This window comes from Fistularia commersonii, chromosome 35, assembly GCF_037954325.1.
Source record: "Fistularia commersonii isolate RoL2024-O1a breed Wild chromosome 35, RoL_Fcom_v1.0, whole genome shotgun sequence".
In the NCBI taxonomy this organism is placed as follows: domain Eukaryota; kingdom Metazoa; phylum Chordata; class Actinopteri; order Syngnathiformes; family Fistulariidae; genus Fistularia; species Fistularia commersonii.
Window position 1 is genome coordinate 10,305,963 of NC_141318.1, and position 25,270 is coordinate 10,331,232.

The following is a 25,270-nucleotide window of genomic DNA, read 5'->3' on the forward strand; positions in this document are numbered from 1 at the left end:
TATTAATTCGTCCGCCTCAGATGCAGAGAGCTTTCTTAAATTAAGATTTTTGAATATATCTTCTAATTTCCTTTTGTCTTGTGTTTCTCCTGATGTATCATATAGATTTTTCTAGTAAGTTTGGAATGCCTCAGCTATCTCCTCTGGGTGGGAGACCTCGGTCGGAGAGGAGGGATGTTTTATCTTAGGGACAATACGGCTTGATTGTTGTTTCCTCAGTTGAAAGGCAAGTAACCAGCTTGCCCGATTTCCCTTTTCATAGTACCTTTGGCTTGTGTATCGAAGTGCTCCCTCTGCTTTTTGTGTGAGAAGTTCATCCAAGGAGGTTTTACTTTCTTGAATTTGTTTAAAGACATTTTTGTCCCTTGTCATTTTGTGTTCATGTACTAGTCTTTTTATGTCACTTTCCAGCTGTTTTTCATTTTCCATTCTCTGTCTGTTTAATCTAACCGCAATTTCAATACATTTCCCTCTCAGCACCACCTTTGCCCCCTCCCAAAGAGTCAAGGGGGATACTGATCCATTGTCATTAATTTTGAAGTATTCATCAATTGTTTTTTTTTTTTAATGTTTTCCTTTATATTTGGATCTGTCAACAATGGAATATTTAGTCTCCAGTATTTGAAGTGCCAACCAAAGCCTAAATTTAATTTCATATATACAGGACCATGATCAGATAGGGTACCAGGTTCAATAACACATTCTCTGACTTTATATAAGCTTTGTTTTGAAATGCAAATCAAATCAATTCTTGAGTATGACCCATGTACCATGGACAGAAAGGTGAAATCTCTCGTGGTTGGGTTCTTAGCCCTCCAAACATCCACAAGTCCTAATTCTTCCAACATATGTTTTGCTGCCCTGGATTTCCTGCTAATGGACCCATAATCAGAGGGAGTTTTATCCAATTTTACATTTAAAACACAATTGAAATGTCCTCCTAAAATTATAGTACCTCTGGCTTCTCTTGCCATTACAGTTGCCACCTCTTTAAAGAAATTGGGGTCATCTTCATTAGGGGCATGGATATTCATGATAGTTAGCTCTACTCCACCTACTGTTCCCATAATAAGTATATATCTCCCCGCTTTATCCTTCACTTCTCTCTGAATTGTAAAACTAATTGAATGACTAATTAAAATTGCTACTCCTCTCTTTCTGCTGTTTGAACAAAAAGCATAGAATACCTGTGCAACCCAGTCTCTCCTCAATTTCTTATGTTCTACCTCATTTAAGTGAGTTTCCTGTAGTAACGCTATTGAGCAATTAAATTTCTTCAACTGAGTCAGCATTTTCTTTCTTTTTATAGGATTATTTAATCCTTTGACATTATAACTGACAATCCCTACCTCTGACATAAATCGGCATTTCTTATTTTCATTTTACTCTCCCCAGATTCACCTTTGCATAAAGTAACTATCCTTGCCCTAGTAGTAACAAAAATTACTTGTACCGACCTAACCGACATGTCAAGGAAATAAGAACTCTTAAACACAGAACAGAAAAACTAAAGTAAACATATGTGACTTCCAATAGTCCAGCTGAGTACAGAGATCTGTCCAGCTCCTGTTGTAATGCAGGCAGAGGGTTGTGATTTAAGATTCCCTATGGGCAAAGTGCACTAAGTGCTGTCCAAACCACAGACCAAAGAAAAAAACAAAATCTTTGGTGAGGCGGTGATCCCAACACGGGTCTCATCATAAAAAAATATTAATTGAAAATAATAGCAGAGTTAACGCTCCTCTCCTCTCAATGACTTTACAATATGATTCACTTAACTTCAGCATATTTGGCTGTTTAAACTATGAACAGTAATACACATAGAACTTTAAGATTGACAGTAATAACGTTATCTAATTATTTTAACATTACCCGGGCACAGTACTCCTCATCATTTTAGTCCAGCAAAACAGCCCGCAGGTCTGCGGCGGACAGTGATGTGTCCTTTCTTTCTCCCTTCCCACCATCCTGTCTTTGCCATGTATCTTTTGAGAGTTCCCATTCCAGTCTCTCTCTCTCGCTAATCTGCAACTCGATGCCCAGCTTCTTCAACGTTGGCACAGCATCCACCAGCGTAGGAAATATTTTCACTCCTGACTCCAAGTTGATTCTCAGCTGCGCTGGATAGCGGCACATTGCCCGGATCTCCTTCTCCTTCAGCTGCTTGATCACTCCTCGGACCCGCGTTCTCTTCCTCTGTGTTTCTGGAGAGTAATCCTGGTCGAAATAAATCACTCCTTTTTGGAACTTCACTTGTTTTTGGGCCCATGCTTGTCGCAGCACTGCTTCCTTTACTGTATAATCCGGAAACTTCACGATAATGGAGCGCGGAGGCACTGAACTCGCAGGCTTTAGCCCCAGTGATCTGTGTGCCCTCTCGATTTTTATATTTAGCTCGGGCGGGAGTTGTAGCGCCGTCTCAATTAAGTTCCTCACAAAACCAATCATGTCACCTTTCTCACTTTCCTCGGGGACTTGATAAATTCTCAGATTGTTGCGGCGCATCCGGTTCTGTAGATCGTCGCACCTGTTCGTCAGGGCCGCCTCCCATTTCAACAGGTGCCTCAGCATCCTCTTTTGATGCTGGCCTGTGTCCTCCACCTGGCATACCCTGGTCTGTGCTTCCTCAGTTCTCCGCTCTAGCTTCTCCATCCTTTGAATCAAGTCCGTGACTGACACCTCCAGTCTAGTTAATTGTTCCTTAGTGTCTGCAAATGCTTGCTTATTTTCTATCCTCAACTCTTTCAACTCGCGAAGAATGTTCTCCATGTTCTGTTCATCCGTTTTTCCGCTCACCTGGCTTGGGGAAGATGGTGACCGATTTTTTCCTTTCGCTTCTTCTTGCTGTTTTTGCTGTTTTGCTGCGTGCTCATCCTAATCTGCAATGCTTCAGACTCACTCTTCCACCATTAAACTGTCAAGTATTTTTTCATAAACTGCCAAATACTACCAATTTTCGGGAGAGCTCAACTCCATGCGTATGTCTCAGTACGTTGCGTCACCGGAAGTCTTCTGGATGTTGTAATGTTTTTAATTAATACGATCTACATTTTTAATCTGAGTTACCCAAAGGAATATTGATTCGAAGCCTGCTGCCACTTGATTGACTAATTTGTAGACTTACCTAGTCTAGGTAAGTCACATCTTTAGCCAACAACCAAGGTTCAGGGTTGGTATCTCTCTTTTTTTTTGCTTTGATATGCAGCCATCAGTTCTGAGGAGGAAATTTGCAGGACAGAAACAGGTAAAATGAGTCATATCAGAACGCATAGTCCTGATGTATCTCTGAGGATCCTGTTGTATATTTTATCATCACCACACCACCACTACACATCTACTTACGGGAGTGAATTGAGATTGAACGAAAATGATGATCTTGCACCAGTTCGGTGGTATTGACCCTATTGTTCTCGTTGTTCCTGTAAACTTAACATAGGAGAAATGATTCGCAGCTACATGTTTGTAAAATATCGGGTTTACTGTCACGGTTGGGACTACCGGATGAGGATCAGCATATCATTGGCATGATTTACGAATAATTATGGTCGAGTCCATAACGGCCAGCAGACAGTCCGCCGTTATAGTGGTTAGCACAATTTTAAGCAAGGGTCTCAGGCCCATACACACTACATAATCTTGTTCGGTTTGGTTTGCGGGTTGTTCCGCCATTGGTAACCAATTATTGTTAAAAGCGGATACTCCTGTTACTGCCTAGAACCACTGATGCATGTGGTCTTGTGGTGTGATTACAAAAGCCCCGGTCGGCCTAGTCCTCTCCAGTTCGGGTACAGAATACTAGAACGAAGCATATTACTACTGCACAGCTTATGATACAGCCTGTAACACACCTCCCCCTCTTCGAGTGAGGGAACCCCAATCCACAGAAAATGGTCATAATTTCAGTAATCACGGAATCAAATGGGGATGAATTTGAAAGTAATGGTACCACTTTGATGCTCCTTTCTCTTTGAGCTGGACAGCCCTGCCGGTTTGAGCCATGACGGTGAATGGGCCTCTCCACCATGGTTCCTGACACTTCCTGGACAGCGATTTAAGGAACACTTGGTCCCAAGTTGGAGGGTCTTCGACCTCCGTTGGTGCAGCTCGATCAGCAACCTGTTTGGAAACACTAGAAGCTAGTGAGTTTAGTTGTGCCCAGTATGTTTTATATGATAGCTTGGGGATTGGTACTTCAGAGGCCAGTACAAGGGAGGCCGCTGGGCCGGCATTAGCCGACCCGTCAACAAATCGGATGGACATTGAAATACTGGCAGGTTGTACAGCTGTGACAGTGTTCCCATACCATGTCCTTCATATTTGGGTGCCACCACATATGGAGGCGAGAAATCATGGCTTCTGGTCCGAAGTGGGATAGCGAGTGGGCTTCAGCTAGTGCAGCTTTAGACAGGGGGCCCATAGGTAGTACAGGTGCCCCTTCCGGTCCATGCCAAAGTTCGTCCGCTGTTCGTCTAGCTTCGTGAGCTATCCAACATGATTTCTCCTCAGGGGGATGCCCGAGTTTGGTGATCCTGAAGGGTGTCTTCCGAGATGGCAGGGGGTAGAGTGTCATTTGGGGTACAAACTATCATTTGCAAATCTGGTGTGTATCCCGCGGCCTGTTTAGCGTGGCGGTCCGCAGCATCATTCCCAAGTGCTTCGACAGTCAAGCTTGGAATGTCCTGAGGCAGGATGCTTTTGGCTAGACATTCAATCAATTCTTTATACGAAGTGGGGGTCCCTTTTGCTGCAACAAAACCATTTCTTTGCCACTGGACAAGGTCCAATACAGCAGTATGGACGGCGTAGGCTGAATCAGAGTAGATTGTCACTGCGGTTCCAGCAAAGGCTTCTAAGGCTAAACAGATGGCCAACACCTCTACCGCTTGTGCACAAGGTTTGTCCACCAAGAGCTGTGAGCAAATAAGAGTAAACTGGGAAGTGGTGTGTGGGGTGTACTCAACCACTGCTGCTTCTGCCTTGAGAGAGCCATCACAAGCCCTGAAGCAACATCCATCCATGAAGACCACATTTCCGTGGTCCAATGGGGTGGAGGTAAGGTCCGGTCTAGGTTTGTTCTCCACCTCAACCTGATATTGGCATTCTTGAGGTTGTCCATCCGCTGCCCATTGTCCGCCATATTGATTCCCTCATGGTGGTACACTATGTGTGGTGCTGTAAGAGTCTTCAGGAGACAATTTTGTCGCAGGGAGGTCACTGTAAATGCAGATGAACAGATATAGGCCGTAACTGAGTGGTCTGTCAAGACATGCAATGGGTGACCCATGACCAGATGGGCGGTTTTGTTAATCACAGCAGTCAAGCTGGCCGCAAAGCGAGTACAGTTGGGCTGCCTCAATTCCATGGTATCTAGGGCTATGCTTACGCAGGCCAAGACACGCAAGTACCTCGTTCCTTTTGAAAGAGTATTCCATTCTCCGCTTGGGGAGACAGCGAGACATCCAAGTGGAAATCCAAAACATAGTCGGGCGATGCCAATGCTGCTGTTGAGGCCAATGCTTGTACCAGGGAGACGAAAGAAGTAGACTTCTCGTCATCCCTTTCTAGTCGAGCATTCAAGTTCTTCATGCCTGCTTTGCGGACCATTGCCCGCAATGGAGAGGTTTTGTCAACATAACATGGGATGTAGGATCGGCTATATCCACACAATCCTAGGAAGGCCAACATATCCTTTACCACCACAGGTTTAGGGTGTTGCAGTGTCGCTGTTCGGAGACATTTCTGATCCCATGGGAGAGAACACTCTCCCTAGAAAGGTGACTACTCTCCAGCAACACTGTAGCTTTTTCTCGGATACCTTGTGCCCGCACTCCTATAATCTCAGCAGCTGCTGCAAAGTTGCTTGTAGGCGGGCTTCGGGGGTGGCGGCTGCTATTAGCAGATCATCTACATATTGCGCTAAAATGCAATCGGGGGGTAGAGAGAGCAATTCCAACTGTTTTCTAAGCACAATATTAAAAATACCTGCGCTGCAGTTGTGACCTTGGAGCATTCGGATATATTGCAACCGACAGCCCTTGTATGTGAATGGGAATTATTTACGGCATTCTGGAGACAGTGTTATGCAGAAGGCATTGGCCAGATCCACTACTGAATACCACTGTAGATGTGGGCCGAAAGGGGCTGGATCCGGAACCGATAAGACAGGAGTGGTTGTAACGTCATTAATAGCTCTAAGGTCATGTGCTATTCTATAGTCTGTCAAATTTGCCTTCAAAACTGGCCTGAAGGGAGTGCTCCAGTCAGAAGTGGACGGTTTGATAACACCCGCATCCCATAGAAAAAGCAATGTCTCTTCCATTACTGAGTCGGCGGCAGTTGGCCATGGGTATTGCTTACAATAGATTGTACCCTGATTGGGTCTACGTCTGCGCAGAACCCAACGTCAAAAGGGTCCCATCAACCACAGCCCCTCCGGGACCGTTGCCAACATTTCTCCAGTTTTGTCATGGTCAGTCAGTTCTCTACCATGTTCTCGTGTCAATCTGAGGTGCTCTCACACAGCTCAGTTGGTAATTAGTTTCTTCAGGATGCAATATGTTTTGGTCGATGGCGAATATTGCATGTTGGGGATTTCGGCATTTTCCCAATCATTGGTATTTTGGAGTTTCTTTACCGTTGGTCCAAGTTCACACGCTTCATGGCCAGGGGCCAAGGCCAAAGACACATGAGGAAGGGAGGAGTCACTCATCATTTACCATGGGCGCTGGTCACTCGTTAACTTGCAGGTGACTGCCACTCCTCCCTGTCCTACATATATGTTTCGAGAGGGTAAATCCCATTCCTCACCTTCTATTGATTGAAACTCGTCCGCACAGACATCATTGCCTTCTCTGTCATAATAGCGTTCAGTGGAGGGGGTCAGCTGGAGCGCGGTAGGGGGGCAGAGTTTCGAGCCACAGCCTCCATAATTGGAAGACTGCTTCCACTCCTCTTCCTGGTTCAAGTTTCATCCAGTAGATGTCAGCCGGTGGGAGGTTTACTGGGGACATCAGGTAATGTCTGTGTGTTCTTAATGTTTGTCCACAGGGCACCCAATGTCCGTTTGGGAAAGTCACTGTTAACCTATCAGGTGAACATAAGATGGTCGCTCTGGATGCAATCAACAAGTCCCTCCAGAGGAGGGTTACAGGCGTTTTTGGAGAGTGCACAAAGGAGTGTCGGAGTTTCTGTCCAGCCAGGTCAATATCAAGTGGTTTAGTTAGCGGCAGATATTGCGGTGTCCCCGAGAAGCCTACCAATGAGATCGTCCGGCTAGAAAGGGTGCATTCTGGCAACGAAATGTTCAGGACGGAGTATGTGGCTCCAGTGTCTACCAGCCCACAGATGTTAAGTCCACTCAAGATCAATGGAAGCATTGGCTCTGCCCATCCACTGCTTCCCTCATTCCTGAGGCACCTCTATTCCTGTTCCTCCCAGTTGTCTTGCCAATATTGACCTTGGGGGCGGGATTGCCACGGCGGTGGGATTCTCCCTTGGCTTCTTGCGTCTGCCGGAGCCTTTCCGGGGGGTCCAGGTGGTCCTTGGTTCTGGGCTTGTCCCATCAGGTGAAGTGGACACTCTCTTGACTAATGTGTCAGATCTCCACATAAGAAACACGCTTCTGGCGGCCATCCTCTTCCACGACCCCCTCCTCGTGGAACACTGAATCCTCCTCTTGCTGGTCCAGGATAACTGCCGTATGCTCTCCGTCTGCCCCCCATTTCGCAGACGGTCCCTTGGTAAACCGGTCCCTGCCACATTATACACTCTTCTCTTTTTATCTTCTTTTCTTGTTTATTATTAATCGTTTTGGCTCGGGCCTCAGCTAACTGTAGTTTAAGGAGCTGAAGTCACAACTCCTTGGTCTCTCCTTGTTCTTTGTTTTTCTTCAATATGCGTTCTCCATCCTTCTCTATCTTTCTCCACTATCTCTGGGACAGCACATCTCGTCCGTCTCACACTGATGTCTGAAATAAGAAGACAACAACTTGCCCTCCCTAACAGGTGTGACCTGAGAGAAGGAGGCCTTCTCCCCTACAATCGCGAGCTGTTAACGTCACACTATGTCTGGCTCGCTCCCTGTAGGCATCGAACTCTCGCGTTGTTTGTCTGGGCTGCTGTTTGACTGGATTATATGTTGAGCAAAGCAAATGTAATGTCTACTTCATGAGGAAAGCAAGAGTGTTGATTTCTTCAAATTCTATAATGATCATTTTTTAAGCTGAATTGATCCATGATTGCTCAGTGTGACTAGAAATTGCTCTCTTTAAAAACTTCAAAGGCATTTCACCTGCCTTGTCTTGGGATGAAATAATTGTAGTAGTTCTAGCTAATCTCTTGAAGCCAGAGTTTGGATAACTAGATCCGTCAACACGACATGGTCAGGGTCACATCAGTAGAAGGACCAACAATCGAAGACTGACACTAAAAGCCTCCAAATATTAATTTGTTGTTTTATCACTAACTTTCCCTCCCTCCTCTTAAATTATCAGATTATTGTGAATATAATTCTCAAGTACAAAAGTACTTGAGAATGTAATGTAAATCTCAAGTACTTTTGTACTTGAGAATTACATTCAGCTTAAGTTTTTATACGTGAATCAAAGTACATTCTCCTGTGCATCTTTTTTCTTCTCCCTATTTGACTCCAGTAAATAATCTACAGTCAACTGGGCACACTGTGACAAATCTCTGCAAGCATTACAGATGCAATAGTGCTGGGATGTTAATAATCGAGCACAAGTTAATGGTTGAGCTGAGGCTATGTTTTTTGAAAATAAATAAAAAAGATATAATCCTAGAGGAACAGGATCTCTCAGCATCAGTGGTCTTTTTATACACTTTCCATTATCATAACTACCCATATTATTTCTGACATTTGCAGATTCTGCTTTTCACATGCTGAGGAAAAGGATGTCTTATCTTAGTGACTCTGACACGTTACTTGTCAGCACAACCACTTCCTATTGACTCTTCACAGCCTGCATTTCACAGGCAAATGTGGTTAAGCATATGGTGCACCATCTAATAATTTCCATGTGACCCCTGTTAAATCTTAATTTCAAGTAAACTGGTTCAAACTATTCAGTTTGTCTGCAAACTGGATAGTTTCATGTTAAGATTAATTTCAAATTGTCAAATGTCAAAACTATACATGATGCATTCTATTCTTTTCTATTGTATGTCACATTTATCTTTGCTGGCAAAATAACACATTTACTGCCAGCAAGCGATTTCTCGCTCGTAGTTGTACTTTTATACTTTCTCCCGTTTCCCATCTCTAGCTATCTTGCTTTGAAACCTTGCATGTGAGAAATACTATTTGTTTACAGCCACAGTTGGTGATCCTACTCCCTGACGACAGTTACTGCACTCATAGTCAGCACCACATCCAGCACCTCTTACCTCTTCTCACATATCTAACTTCTTCTTCTTCTTCTTCTTCTTCTTCTTCTTCTTCTTCTTCTTCTTCTTCTTCTTCTTCTTCTTCTTCTTCTTCTTCTTCTTCTTCTTCTTCTTCTTCTTCTTCTTCTTCTTCTTCTTCTTCTTCTTCTTCTTCTTCTTCTTCTTCTTCTTCTTCTTCTTCTTCTTCTTCTTCTTCTTCTTCTTCTTCTTCTTCTGGCTTTTCCCGTCAGGGGTCGCCACAGCGAGTCAACTTTCTCCATCTAACCCTATTCTCTGTATCCTCCTCTCTCACACCAACTACCTTCATATCCTCTCTCACTATGTCCATAAATCTTCTCTTTGGTCTTCCCCAAGACCTCTTGCCTGGCAGCTCCAATTCCAGCATCCGTCTACCAATATATTCTCTGTCCCTCCTCTGTACATGACCGAACCATCTCAGTCTGGCTTCTCTGACCTTCTCTCCAAAACATCTAACACAGTGGTTCTTAACCTTGTTGGAGGTACTGAACCCCACCTGTTTTACATGCGCATTCACCGAACCCTTCTTTATTGGATCGATGATCGTTTCGTTGATGGGTAGAAAGAACAGGCAGAGTAGCCTTTTCATCGAATCTGGCTCCCTTCACCTTGAATTCAGCAAGCGCTATGTTCTTGTAGTTCCCATCTCCATCCAGCTGAAGGAAGCCTTCCCTTAGTTTTGCCGGTGCTGGACTAGAATTGCTCATCTTGTCTTTGCAAATCATGCAGTTAGGACATCGATTCCAATCACGTTCCGTCATACATGTGAATCCGTATTGTACGTATTCTTCCGACCGCTTTCTTTTTTTGCCCGACATAATTAGTATGAAGGGATTAAAATATTAAGAAAGAAATCACATGACGTACCATCACGACACTCACAAGTCACTACAACTGAGCACGCCAAAATCCCTGCAGCACGGATAGGCCAAGCTATGTTGCGTGATCACCTGCAGCCAGTGATGTCATCACCAATGTGTGTCTTGACCTCCGCCGAACCCCTGAGACTGACTCACCAAACCCCTGGGGTTTTCGATCGAACCCAGGTTAAGAACCACTGATCTAACATGTGCTGTTCCTCTGATAGACTCATTCCTGATCCTATCCATCCTGGTCACTCCCAAAGAGAACCTCAACATCTTCATCTCTGCAACCTCTAGTTCTGCCTGCTGTCTTTTGGTCATTGTAATGGTTTCTAGTCCATACATCATCGCTGGTCTCACCACTGTCTTGTACACCTTTCCTTTTATTCTGGCTGAAAGTCTTCTGTCACATAGTACCCCTGACACTTTTCTCCATCCATTCCAACCTGCTTGGACCAGTCTCTTCACCTCTTTTCCACACTCTCCGTTGCTCTGGATTGTTGACCCCAAGTACCTGAAATCCTCCAGCTTCTTGATCTCCACTCCCTGTAGCCTCACCGTTCCACCCGAGTTCCTCTCATTCACACACATATATTCTGTTTTGCTGCGATTAAACTTTCATTCCTCTCCTTTCCAGAGCATACCTCCACCTCTCTGGATTTTCCTCTACCTGTTGTCTGCAGATGACATTGTGATCTGTAGTGAGAGCAAACATCATGGTCCATGGAGATTCCTGTCTAACCTCATCTGTCAGCCTGTCCATCACCATTGCGAACAAGAAGGGGCTCAGAGCTGATCCCTGATAGAGTCCCACCTCCACCTTGAACTTCTCAAGGTTCACCTTGTTACCCCTACAGCACAGCGTACCAGTGTCTCACAGCTAGCATACATGTCCTGCACCAGTCTAACATACTTCTCTGCCACTCCAGACTTCCTCATACAATACCAGAGCTCCTCTCTTGGCACCCTGTCATATGCTTTTTCTAGGTCTACTAAAACACAATGCAACTCCCTCTGGCCTTCTCTGTACTTTTCTATTTGCATTCTCAATGCAAATACTGCATCTGAAGTACTCTTCCTAGGCATGAAGCCATACTGCTGTTCACAAATGCTGACTTCTGCTCTCAGTCTAGTTTCCACTACTCTTTCCCATAACTTCATTGTATGTATCATCAACTTTATCCCTCTATAGTTGCCGCACTTCTGCATATCCCCCTTATTCTTAAAATAGGCACCATCACACTTCGTCTCAATTCTTCAGGCATTTTCCCACTCTCTAAGATCCTGTTGAATAATCGAGTCAGAAACTCAGACACTTCCTCACTTCCTCAGGTATATTATCAGGACCAACTGCCTTTCCACTCTTCATCCTCTTCAATGCCTTCCTCACTTCACTTTTACTTATCACTGCTACTTTATTGTCTACAATAGTCACCTCTTCTACCCTTGCCCCTCTTTCATTTCCACATTCATCAGCTCTTCAAAGTACTCTTTCCATCTTCCCATCACTCTTTTAGCATCTGTCAATACATTTCCTTCTCTATCCTTAATCACCCGGACCTATTGTACATCCTTTCCATCTTTATCGCTCAGTTTTGCCACACTGTATAGATCATTCTTACCCTCCTTACTATCCAACTGAGCACACAAGTCATTGTGCGCCCTTTGTTTTGCCTTTGCTACCTCTATCTTTACCTTTCGCCACATCTCCCTGAACTCCTGTCTGTTCTCTTCAGTCCTCTCAGTATCCCACTTCTTCTTTGCTAACCTCTTTCTCTGTATACACTCCTGCATTTCCTCATTCCTCCACCAAGTCTCCTTATCTATTTTTCTTCCAGATGACACACCAAGTACTCTTCTACCTATCTCCCTGATAACCCTAGCTGTAGTTGTCCAATCATCTGGAAGCTCACCCTGACCACCCAGACCCTTTCTCAACTCCTCCCTGAAATCCATGCAACACTCCTCCCTTTTCAGCTTCCACCACTTTGTCCTGTGCTCTGCCTTTGTCCTCTTCATCTTCCTTGTCACCAGAGTCATCCTACAAACCACCATCCTATGCTGTCTGGCTACACTCTCACCTACAACTAATTTGCAGTCACTGATCTCTTTCAGGTTACCTCGTCTATACAAGATGTAGTCTACCTGCGTGCTCCTACCGCCGCTCTTATAAGTTAACCTATGTTCCTGTTTTTTCTGGAAAAAGGTGTTCATTACATCCATTTCCATCCTTTTTGCAAAATCTACCAACATCTGTCCCTCTGTATTCCTATCCTGGATACCAAATCTGTCCATCACTTCTTCATCCCCTCTATTGCCTTCACCAACATGTCCACTGAAGTCTGCACCACTTACCACTCTCATTTCTGGGAATATTCTGCATCACTTCATCTAACTCATTCCAGAACTTCTCCTTCTCTTCAGATTCACATCCCACCTGCGGGGCATAGCCACTAACAACATTGAGCATCACACCTTCAATTTCCAATTTCAGACTCATAAGTCTATCTGACATTCTTTTCACCTCTAAGACGGTCTGTCAGGGTCTCACACCTGGGTTCAATTCGTAATCGGCGCCAGCTGCAGCAGTGGCTGCTAATAAAGATCCTTATAAAGGGCAGCGGCACGCTCTGCCTGGTGCCGGGGGATTGTGGTTGCCCAACAACCCTGACCACTGTGGAGCCCCACGACCGGACCCAGCTGTGGTTCCTGGACTTCCCCTTTGCCATGTTTATCCCCACAATGCCTGTCATGACCGGACCCTGCGAGAGCCCCTCTGGACCTTCGGACCCTGTGAGAACCCCCTGGTGGACCACTGGACCCTGACCCTGCGAGAGCCCCCTTTGGACCCCAACCTGTGAGACCCCCTGGTGGACCACTGGACCCCGAGTGTGGACCGGGACCCCCTGTTGGACCACCGGACCCTGACTCTGAGATTCTGTCTTGACCCAGCCTTGTGTGACTCTTTCGCAGGGCCAGGGAATTCCCAGCGACACCCAACCTTCCGGTCTAGCTAAATAAAGCGCTTCAACCCTGATTTCAGCCTTGAAGGTGTGGTTCCCTGCCCGAGTGCGCCCCCGTGATAGAATCCACTGGCTGCCATGGACTCAGAACCACACCCACCCAAGCCGGGTCCGTGGGGCGCCAGGAGGTGCCCATTGGGGGGGGTACTGTCAGGGTCTCATGCCTGGGTTCAGTTCGTAATCGGCGCCAGCTGCAGCAGTGGCCGCTAATAAAGATCCCTATAAAGGGCAGCGGCATGCTCTGCCTGGCGCCGGGGGATTGTGGTTGTCCAACAACCCTGACCACTGTGGATCCCCATGACTGGACCTAGCTGTGGTTCCTGGACTTCCCTTTGCCATGTTTATCCCCACAACGCCGGTCACGACCGGACCACGACCCTGCGAGAACCCCATTGCGACCGGACCCAGCCGGCCGGTGTAACTTCGGACCCCGACCCTGCGAGAGCCCCTCTGGACCTTCGACCCCCGAGTGTAGACCGGGACCACCGGACCCTGACTCTGCAAGAGCCCCCTCTGAACCTTCGGACCCTGACCCCGTGAGAGCCTGCCTTGACCCAGCCACCCTGCCTGGGGCCCGTCCTGGTGAGACCCAGCCTTGTGCGACTCTGTTGCGGGGCCAGGGAATTGCCAGCGACACCCAACCTGCCTGTCAACCTAAATAAAGCGCTCCAACCCTGATTTCAGCCTTGAAGGTGTGGTTCCCTGCCAGAGTCCACGACCTGTGACACGTTCCTAACAAACTCCTTCAAGATAACTCCTATTCCATTTCTCTTGTCTGTACCATAATAGTACAACTTAAAGCCTGCTTCTAGCCTTACTACCTTTCCACCTGGTCTCGTGGACACACAGTATATCCACCTTTCTCTGCATCATGTCGACCAACTCTACCTTTTCTTGTCATAGTCCCTACTCTCAGTCCCAGGCTCTTTCCTCCTCTCTCTGCTTCAGAACACGTGTTCTTGTTCTTCGACCCACAGTAGCTCAATTTCCATCAGTACCAAAGGCAGTTGTTAACCCAGTCTGGGACTGATCCGGTATGGTATAGTTTTGGTTGACTCGCATGTTTGGTTTTGCCAAAAGTTTTACACCGGATGCCCTTCTTGACGCAACCCTCTGCATTTATCCGGGCTTGGGACCGGCACAGGGAGATACTGCTCTGTGCCCCACCAAGGCAGGCTTGGAGAGACACAGGCCAGTGCCGCCCTGAGGCTGCATTATCTAACTTCTTTAGATCTCTCATATAAACCATATCCAAAAATCATCACAAAAACATGTTCTTGTTTCAACATCAAAGTTGGTCCAAAGTGACATTAGTCACTTGAGGTTTGCATGGTTTATGTGTTTGCTAATACAGCTATAGATGAGATGAGAACAACTTTATTTATCCCGAAGGAAATTGTTGTGCCAGAGTTTCAAGTAAAAACATAACGGTACTAGATAATAGTAGAAAGGAAGTAGAATAAGAAATACAATAAAATATAATTGTCTTAACTGTTAACTACAAAGATTTGAAGATTACCTGCTGCTGAGGGAAGATAGCATATGAATGACAAATACAAGTGCCGTCTATTTCCTGTCAACATAATATGGGATAGAGTATCAAAATTATGCAAGTTCACAGAGGATCTCTGATGACAAACACAGCATGGTGTCAAAGTTGCTGTCTAAAGACATGCTTGTTTTTGTCCATTTATAATTTATGTATAATACTTTTTATATGGATAGGAATAATCCAGTAGGCCTTTGTGACCTCTCTGTAGTTTCACACTTAGCTGATGTCAAGCTTTAATCCTTGGCCAGAGCTGTGTCACTACAGAATCACTACCGTGTCACAATCTCAATGTCTGTTTGGGAGTAATAATAGTTTAATTTCTGCCATGTGCTTCCATGTCAAAGCAAGGTTTCTGCTACTTTAGTTTCACAAAACCAGGTACAGATGTTTGAGGATGGGGATCAAGGAGGAATTCATGAAATTATCTGAGAGAAAAAGGATATATTAAAGTTTGTTGCTATGGTTGCAAGAAAATAATTAGCATTTATCAGATATAGAAGATGTCAACACACACCAATTGAAGATAAAGAAGATATCAATTGATTTTTTATTTTGCCGTATGTACAATGGAATGACCCAAGTCTGCTGTAATCATTCATTTATTTATTCTTTCATTATCTAGATCACTTACCTTGAGCTCAGGGTCTTGGGGAGGCTGGAGCCTTCAGGAAACGCATAGCATACACGCACACATACACACATGAATACAACTGCAGGTACCATATGAGCTCCGTTTAAGATTCACAATCCTCCCTATAACTTCTGAAAGTATATCATCCTTTGCTTTTGCAGCTACATCATGAATCAAGTGTTAATGTGCCTACAGTATAGTCAATAAATGGTCTATTGTCTATAATTATGAAACTTAATTCATAGTTACACTGACCATTAAAAGAGCTATGTAATGCAATGAGTGCATAGAAAAATCACAGACATAATCCACCAGGAAGAAAACAATCCACAATGTAAATGCAAAATTGAAAAAGGCAAAACAGGGATCAAAATTAACCTAAGACAACAGAATGACTGATATGTGCTAATGAGTTTTGCTTAAATAGAAAGCTGCAATCTACATAGGTATCTTTGTGTTATTAAGGTGTCTCCCAGCCATGGAACTATAAAAGAGGGAGCTGTGATATGACAGGTGACGCAGTGAATGGATTATGCACTACTGCAAATCGGTGCTTTTAGGGGTGGCGTATGCCAAGCTGTCACGGCGAATAAGTGATGTCATACAGGGGAAGCGCACTGTCTGTGATGTCACAGCCAATTTACTGAGTCTGACATGCTATTTTTAGCCACCAAGTATCATATTAGCATGGAATTAAATAAGTCTATTGTATGACATCACAGCATTCTAAAGCATTTTGAAATTATTTAAGCTATTCACGCACATCTCGGAGGTCGTTGAAGCATCACAGGAGAACAAGAAGACAAGTTTTGAGAAGCTGACAAACTTTTTGCGGAATTTTCTTTTGAAACTGCTTTATTGTTAATTGTTTATCACGATGAATCGACCCCTAAGGTCGCTCCTGAAATATGAGCACCCAGTTGTTATTCGTAAAACCACCGATAAAATACCTATAACAGTGAGTGCTCACCAGGCTGCCAATGCCCTGCCTCCACCATCCGAGCCAGACTCACATGAAGATGCCCTGCAGCAAAATGAATATATTCTCAACTTAATGTTCCCAGCCCGGGAGTGGAAAGAGGATGACCAGCTGATGGTGCAGAAAGTGTCCACCCATCCATGCACCCAAGCAGATGTTATGCAGCTTGGACAGCTACTGGACAGGAAGATGGAGGAAGGACAAGCCATGGCTCAGGGCATCTGTCCTGTGCGCAGGGAGCTCTACACACAGTGCTTTGATGAGCTTATTCGACAGGTGACCATCAACTGTGCCGAGAGAGGTCTCTTGCTTTTGAGAGTGAGAGATGAGATTCAGAAAACTTTGGCAAACTACCAGACACTTTATGAGAGCTGTGTGGCTTTTGGTGTGAGGAAGGAACTGCAGGCTTTGCATGACAGAGATGAAATAGAGCAAAGAATTGCTCAGCTTGAGGATGATATTTGTGTCTTGGAAAAGCAACTGAGTGAAGAGAGAGGTAAATATGATGCAAATGAAAGACGAGAAGAGGAGAGACGCCAGGAGGAGGAAACTAAACACACAGAGATCATTTACTGCCTGGAAAGAACCTATGAGCAACTCAAGGCCCAGCTTAAAGCTATCATTCCAGGGAAGCAACCGAGCAAGAATTGATTGACCATGTTCAATAACCGTTTCCCAAATGAATATAGTGGTTGGATTTATTCCAGTATTAAAGCAACTACTTTATGTCCTGAGGAAATAGATTTGCAAACCAGAAATGTCCAAGTCAATGCTGAGATTAAGCTCTGAATTTGTTAAATGTTCTTACAGGCACAGTGCCTGTAACTGATCTCACCTATTAGGGATTCCAGTCAAGTGTGTCACAAATTTAAACCAAACAACTCGATAACCTGAAGAGGGAAATTAACTAGGGGGAGAGGGGGTGTTCCCTCCATGAGAGTTGTTTGGAAATTGTTAGTCAGAATATGTTGGTGGGGCTCATCGTGGAATGACCACTGCAGAAAAGAGGCCACAAGTCTCCTAATCACTTATAATGTGGTCTCAGTTTTCCCTCCATCACAGTATTTTCTTTTGCTTTTTTCTTCTATTCACTGCTGTCCCTGACCTCCTGTGTGATACTTGACCCACAATTCATTGATTTATCACCAGTACAGAGGAAATAACACCATTCCTGTCCATTACTATCTGTATCATCATATTTACCTTCATTGCCACAACTTTTCAACCTTCAACAATTGCAAATATTTGTTTTTTGTTTTCGAAATTGTTTTTTTTTGTAAAAGTTTCACACTTGTGTTTTAAACGAAAAATACAAGTGCTTTTACCCGTCATTACTGCAAGTCAGTGAGACAATCTAAAACAACTTTGGCTGCAGTTGAAAAATGGCGGAGAACCTTCTGTACAAGGGTATGGCAGCTGAAGTCTGTTGGGTTGCATAACAGCCTCCCTGAAAATGTATCAATTCATCTTACCATTGAAATAATGCATGCCATGAAGTCCTTCCTCTTTCTGACATCAGAGCTTCCACTTGGTCTGTGAGTTTTATAGACGCTATTATCCATTTTACAACATCACAGCTTGCATATACATACCCCCCAACCCCTATGTGTGTCATGGCGGCTATGAGACAATAGCTTACTCATTCATATTGCATTCACACATGACCATGATTAACAGTGAAGTTATGGTAAAAGCGGTATGAAAGCTCACATTAACTAGATAATGCCGTTCATGGGTACTAGCAGCATAATATTTAGTGGTAGAATTAGTGGTAGCAGCATTGGGTTTTTCAACAAAACTCTCAACAGTAATACTGAGGTTGGTGAAAGTCATTTTTATTTTCTTCTGTTTTGCCATAAGATGTGTCACATACCAAGGTGGTTATAACTTGTCTTCCAGTTTCTTTGGCATTTGTGTAAAATCAGTGATGAATCCTTGTCAGAATTAAAGTAAGGTGGTTCTCCCTCATGATTCCCTCCATTTTCTACTCACCCTACTAACTCTTAATCTTTTTTTATTATTTCATTGTTGTCCACACTTCTGGGCTAGATGTTGCAAACAAACTCGTTTTTGAGTGAACACAACTTCAGTGTGGCCACATATGTTGATGTAAAGGGACAAAGGGCGAATAATGTGCACTCAGTCCTTACTACATGATAAATACTCAGTTGGGTTTCACAGAGGGAAAAAATAACAGTATATGATCTCAATTATTTTCAGTTCTCAAAATTCTTGCTGCATGAGTCTGAATAATGACTGGACAACAGTTACATCCAGCAAAATTAGATCATTCTAAAAGAGTGAAAGAGGATAGCATGTAATTTGGAAAGATGACAATGGCAGCAGCCAAGAGTGGAAGTAAGGCCTTTAGATGTAAATAGGGGAGACAATGAGATGATTCAGAGAGGCCTAATAATAAGTAGAGGTATGAAAATCCTGGATTATTGAAAACTGGCAGGATTTCAGTAACATAGTGCAGTAAGTATACCTGGTCTGTTGAAGCCAGCTGATCTTACTAAAAACAATGTTGGGAAATTAAACTTTGCAAGGGTGCCCAGAGATTAAATTAACATATAGAGATGGAAGAGGCCAGTATGTTAAGTCATGAAGGGAGTATAAAACTGCCTTGGGTTGTGATATTAGAAGTGGTTTCATTGGAGTGATTTCTAGGATATGTGTAATGTAGTGATCAGATGGAGAAAAAAGTACACAGAGGTTACCATTGTCAAGAATGGAAACTTTAGGAGCTTGATTAGATTATTAGGAGTTTGATTAGATTATTTAAATGCTTAAAATTACTTCATGATTCATTTATTTATTTCAATTTATTTTTGCAGGAATTTTATATTTGTATTCACAGTGAAATTCATTACAAGATACTGTATGAATTGACACAACTGTAAACAAACAACTTTCAAAAGGTTTTATTCCTTTAGGGGCGGGGGGGGGGTGTTATTGTTGCATCAACTGCTATTGTTGCATTTACTGCAAAGATAGACAGACAGACAGACCAACCACCAGGCAGTCAGGCAGGCTGACAGACAGATGGATAGATGGACAGATAGATGGTTTCTTAACACACTATGAATATATGAGTTGGATTTTAAAGGTCAGCTCCAATGTTCGTCTCTCAAAAAACTTAGTTCAGCACGGGTGCATCTCAATTGCTTGTTCCTCAATGGCAGCACTTCACCTAACATGTTTGCGGCTTCTTGTTTTCGGTTTGCTTCTGTCTTTTATTATCCAGCCTTCATCTTCTCTCCGCACCAGCCCGTCTACACCGCCACAAAGCAAGGAGTCGTTGGTTTTACAAGAGCTATGGCTGTAAGCAGTACACACTTAGCACATCCAATTTTACAACTAAATCAACAAAATGTGATGTTACTGTTATATTTCTAGGGACTGATCAGTCAATTGCTCTTGCAGGAAGCATCAGCAAAGGGGGACTATGGTGTCCGCATCAATGTCCTGTGCCCTGCCTTCGTGGACACACCTCTGCTGCATTCCGTTGAGCAGGAGGACAACATGGGCAAGTTCGTCAAGTTCAAGGATGAAATCAAAGATAGAATGAAAAAGTTTGGAATTTTAAAGTGAGTTTCTTTTTTTCCTTTTTAGTAATTATCTACTCTTAAGCTAAAATTGAATTTCAATTATAGAATTGGTAGTATTTTGTCCAATGCAAAACCAAAATACTATTTATATTTAAGCCCATACACACAAACCCTCTCTGAAGTTTAGAAGAGAGATCTTTAACGTCACATTCAATCATACATGGAGCACAACATCAGTGAAATGTGACCACTACAACCCATCATAGATGAACCATTAGCAGAAGGCAGCTACTGAACAGTGCCTGGGGAGCAGTTAACGGCTCAGAGTCTTGCTCACCAACATTGCTAGGAGGAGCCGAAAATCGAACCAGGATGTTTAGGTCCAGGGATGACTGCTCTATTCCTCAGTGCCAAAACCATTCCTGTAAATTCACTCTGTGGTATAAGAGTAATATGAAAATAAAAGTTAATATTATTTGGATAAAACATATCCTTTAGTTATATCATGAGTAGTAGTAGTAGTTCTGTAGCGGTAGCAGTAGTAGTAGCAGTAGCAGCAGCAGCAGTAGTAAGAATAGGAGTGGGAGAAGGAGATACATTAAGAGTTAGAATGATTATTGAAAAGTTCCAAAAAGTCCTTGTGTAATGTCAACTAATCTGTTTATGGATGGAGATATTTAGTTGTTTATTTATTTGTGTGTGTGTGCTTTAGATCATACATAAAAGTAGAAAATTGACACAATAAGGGTATGCGTTCCTATTGCAGTTGTCATTGAAAACACACTATGTCAGCCTTCCCAAACCTTTTTTGTCTCAGACAACTTTATGAGGAGGTTATGAAAGAAAATGTGACCACTACACCCTATATTATGCACTTTTAATGACTTTTAAACAATTTTCACAACATCTATGTACAACTGCAGAATCAGTCGGAGCCCTGAGCTTGTTTCCCTGCAGCTAGATGGTCCCAACTGGGGATGATGGTAAACGGTGGCACTCGAAGTGTGTTCCTTACGTCCAGTATACTCCATGGTTATGTCCAGTATACTCCATGGTCTTGTTTTGGTCCTCAATGACCGCTATTTCCCTTCAAGTGCACAAGTTTTTTCTTTCAAAAAAGGGATCTTTTTATGTCTCTAATGCAGGGTCCTTGGGTTCTATGCAAAGAAGTAGTTTTGAGGGTTTCATGACTTCATTAACTAGCCAATTAGGCCATATCATGCCAATTTGGAGTGTGTAAATCCCCTGCTAAAGCGAAAAACCATACTTTAAGTAGGTCTCATGGTATTTTCTTTTAAATGCAGCCTACCTGAATGGATAACCTAAGACCCTTCTGGTGTGTTATCTTTCTCCCTTTTCAAATGAGCTTATTTGTGACATTCGTTATCAGGCCATTTAAGCGAGGGATAGCTTGCCGACTTACAGACACATGGAAAAACTCTTCAACTAAGTCAAATACAGGACTAATGAAAATAAAATACTTAATTTTAAACAACTCTTTCCTTTCTTTGCCCATTGTTTTGGGTCCTGTGTAATATATGGTGAAATCTGTTTCTGTAAAATGCCTAATACCATTTCTTTGTTGATATCTTCTTCTGTATTCATCTTCAGGCCATCCCTAATAGCAGAGGGCATGATGAGTTTGATCCAGGACACCAGTCTGAACGGCGCAGTCATGAAAATCACCTGCTCGAAAGGAATCCACTTCCACACCTATGAACCCATGTCTTCCTGATGGCTGACACTCTGGACTTCATGCCACTCTTAAGAGTAAAGTGGTCCCAGAGCCACAACCCACAATCTAGTGTTGCTGGCCTTTATGCAATTACTGCATCAGAGCAACATTTCCTGCAGGAGGCTGAACGATTCCTGATATGTAGATACACCTGAGTGTAATAATAGTGCTAATGACAGCTATGCCTGAAGTTTTCATTGTAGGCAAAACATGATAAAAAGGTTAATACCCTTCACCTCAGATGGAGAAGAATATTTAGCTAATTATGGAATTGCTTTGAAAAGTGTTATTATAGTAAGTATGTTAATGTCTGCTGGGTATAGTTTTTTCAAAAACAAATATAAAACTTGTGGCATCATGGTGTGAGAGATATGACAATTTAATATCTGGTCTGGTTGAATATCACTGCAAATCAGTACTTGAGACACACAGTTTTCTCATGCAAGGTACATGTCATTTTTCCAAGGAAAATAATTGTCCTGTAACCTCAGCTTATGAACGCCCCATAATCACAAACAAATCAGCCTATGAAAAGAGTGTTTCAAATTTTGAATCAAATCCAGTTCTAGTCAACAAAAATTCAAACAGGTTTTCGTCTACTTTGAGTCAGTTTTAGTTGAAAAAAGTATAGCGTTTTAACAAATGCCTTTAGGTAAATAAGTACTGAAGATAGCTGGTGGGCAGAAACCTTTTTTCCAAAGCTCAACTTTTTTCGACCATGTTTCAACTGATTTTCATGAATTGATGCCCTACTTCCGCATACAAGTGTGTCACACATGAGAAAATAGTTGATCTATAAGTTCTTCATCACGAGCTTGTCGATCAGCTCTTTCACTAATAATTACAATAAAGGAATGGCCTTATACATTTCACATAGATAGTGAGTGGAAACCTTGTATGTCTAATCATTGGATCAGAAAGTATTTGACAAAGTGGTAACAGTGGAATCAATGGTTATTGCTCCAAAAAACAAAAACATTCTTACTTTGGCAATTGTTGCTTTCTTTCTCAGAATGTGCAATGAACATTCACATGCCCGAAATATGACCAACTGATGAGGAACACACGTACTCAGCTTCACCTTTTCTGTCAGTGCAATTAAGATACATATGTTTAAATTGGAGATCATGCAACCAGCGGGTGTGGTGATATTTGGATCCTACAGCAGAGGCTGCTGGGATAGAAGACTGTGCCCTGCTGTTCTTTGGATCACCAGTTTCTGATCACATTCACATCTGGCCAGGAGTTCCGTTCTTTGAGATCAGTTTGAGAAAAAAAAACAAAGGAATACAATTATTCTGTCTCTGTATACAACATAAACCTCCTGTAAAGCTTTACAAGCAAATACAAAACAATGAAATGTAGGTATATCGTAAAATACCATAAAAACAGTCAAAATACTACCGTATTAAGAAAAGAGAATGATATTAGCTATCAAACAAGCTAAAGAAAAATACATAACTTCTTAACCCACCCTGCACTGAGGCACTTCGATCTTTTTTTTATCATTGCACAAAATTCATAATGTCTCTGTACTGTGAGTTTGTGTGTCCGCTCTCGCTCTCCATTTAGACACGTGAGGAACAGTAACCAGTTTGCAAATGTTACTTGTTCCTGTATGTTTCAGTCCCTAACTCAGACATGGGTCAAGAGGACACTTGCCAAAAATCCCACCTATTTTAAATGTACATTAATACACTCAAACTAACAAATTGACATTTGGGAAATAAATCTAGCTTTAGAAGGTAGCAGCCCCATTTGCACCAAGATTATGTGGAAAATTTATGATAAAGTTTATCATTAGCCGACTGTCGAGAAACATTATATGCATATGTAACAGGACTTTTTACGTAGCTTTGAAAAATAGCGGCGTGGTGAGCCTTCAGGTTGTGGGAATCTTACCACCTACTTTTTGACCATCTCCCTCTGGTGAATTTCCCTGTTTTTCCCTTCTTATATTCAAAATACACCTATATATCTTCTCAGCGTTTTCAGCCTCCATGCCCCTTTGTTGACAGACGTCCTGAGCAGAAAGCGCACTGCACACCAGGTGGTGGGCAGAAATGTCATACGTCTTGAATGTCCATTCCCTTCGCTTTTTAGTCATCAGACCCATATTTATCTTATCACCGTCAACTAAAGGGTGCATCAACTAAATCATTTTGTCATCATTGGCAAAAAAAAAAAAAAAATGAAAAGCTTGTTGGCAATTGCATGACCAAAACAACAATTTGGTGTTGAAGGGTTGGTGGCAGGCTCCTCTTATCCCCTGCTTGAAAAGGCCTGATCAGCTGCATGTGTGCCAGCACCCCCAGCTGGAATCATTTACCTGCTCAATCAAGCTCACCGCTGACGGGGGCTGAACCCAGAGCCCAAGCCCCGGATTCCAACACATCAGCAATGAATTTAAAATAAATCCTTATTCTTATTTGTTTCTTTTCAATATGACATTTATTCAAATGTAGCAACCAGATGACATCAATCCTCCCTTCCCCTCCTTAATAGATTTGTAGATCATCTATTATGACATCATCCACTTCAGTTTGGATGCCCTGTCAATTAATTTTGTCATTTCAGATCTGCCCAAAAGACTGAGTGATTCTGTGAGAAAAGAGAAATGGTTCCAATACCCGACCTTGTTGTCTGACAGTAATAAGAACACTCAGAAGATTGAGCTTCATAATAACAGCTTATTATTGAGCTAATATTCATTCTGAAATGCATACATCCAGTGATGAAAAGGTTGGTCCACTGTCAAAATCGTATTTGCATGATGTCACAAAAAAACTTCTGACTCTGTAAATGAATTATGGTTATGTTGATGCCATGCCTTCCTTTCCTCGCTTTTAGGCTGATGAAATCCCGCCTTGAATACCAAGCCTGGGTAGTAACAATTACAGAGTTGGGAAAAGTTAGCTTCACTAATAAAACAATATGACTAATATGACTAATCTGAGAATATTCAAATCCTCTTAAATGTTGTGCATAGAGATCTGAAGGGATGATGGCCAAGGGCATGGCTTGCGGTGTTACGTCCGCTAGTAATGTCTGCTAGAAGCAATGTCTGTTGTGTTTTCCCTGTTCCTCTCTCTCTCCTTTCTCTGATTCCAGGTGGGCGTGTGCGGTTGTGTGGCGGTGAGGCAGACAGATGGAAGCAACTGACAATCAGCAAACAAGGCGCAGCTGCAGCTGACCACACCCTTCTTGTGCAGCTTAAAAGCCACACACACCGGATGACTCATCGCCAGAACGTCACATTTCACAGCTATGATCGCTAGATTACACATGCAACCACCTGGACCGTTCACCTACTGGAGCCTCCTTGCCAGCTCAGCTTCTGTCCGTCAGAACCCCTGGATCATTCCACCTGTCTGCTACACCGTCATCCAACGCCGCCGCCAAACACCGTGCTCTGCCTGCCTGGAACCCCCTGCCTCACTCACTGCTTTCCCACCAGTTGAGTACAGTATGTTAGTTTAGATTAACAAATCTAGTAATGCAAAAATTCATAGT

General features: G+C 43.1%; 1 protein-coding gene across 2 annotated transcripts in view; it reads left to right on the forward strand.

The window, feature by feature from the left end:
• The window catches only part of hpgd (15-hydroxyprostaglandin dehydrogenase), a 40,977-nt gene extending 18,863 nt beyond the window's left edge, over positions 1-22,114 (forward strand). The window contains exons 5-8 of one of the 2 annotated variants that reach the window (XM_086142752.1): positions 16,557-16,747; positions 19,719-19,795; positions 19,898-20,061; positions 21,634-22,114. In XM_086142752.1, coding sequence (XP_085998878.1) covers positions 16,557-16,747; positions 19,719-19,795; positions 19,898-20,042 — 413 coding nt within the window. In that variant the 3' untranslated portion in view covers positions 20,043-20,061; positions 21,634-22,114. The remainder of the gene's footprint in view (positions 1-16,556; positions 16,748-19,718; positions 19,796-19,897; positions 20,062-21,633) is intronic. The other variant, XM_086142753.1, reaches the window with a different exon arrangement.
• Positions 22,115-25,270: the final 3,156 nt, after the last annotated feature.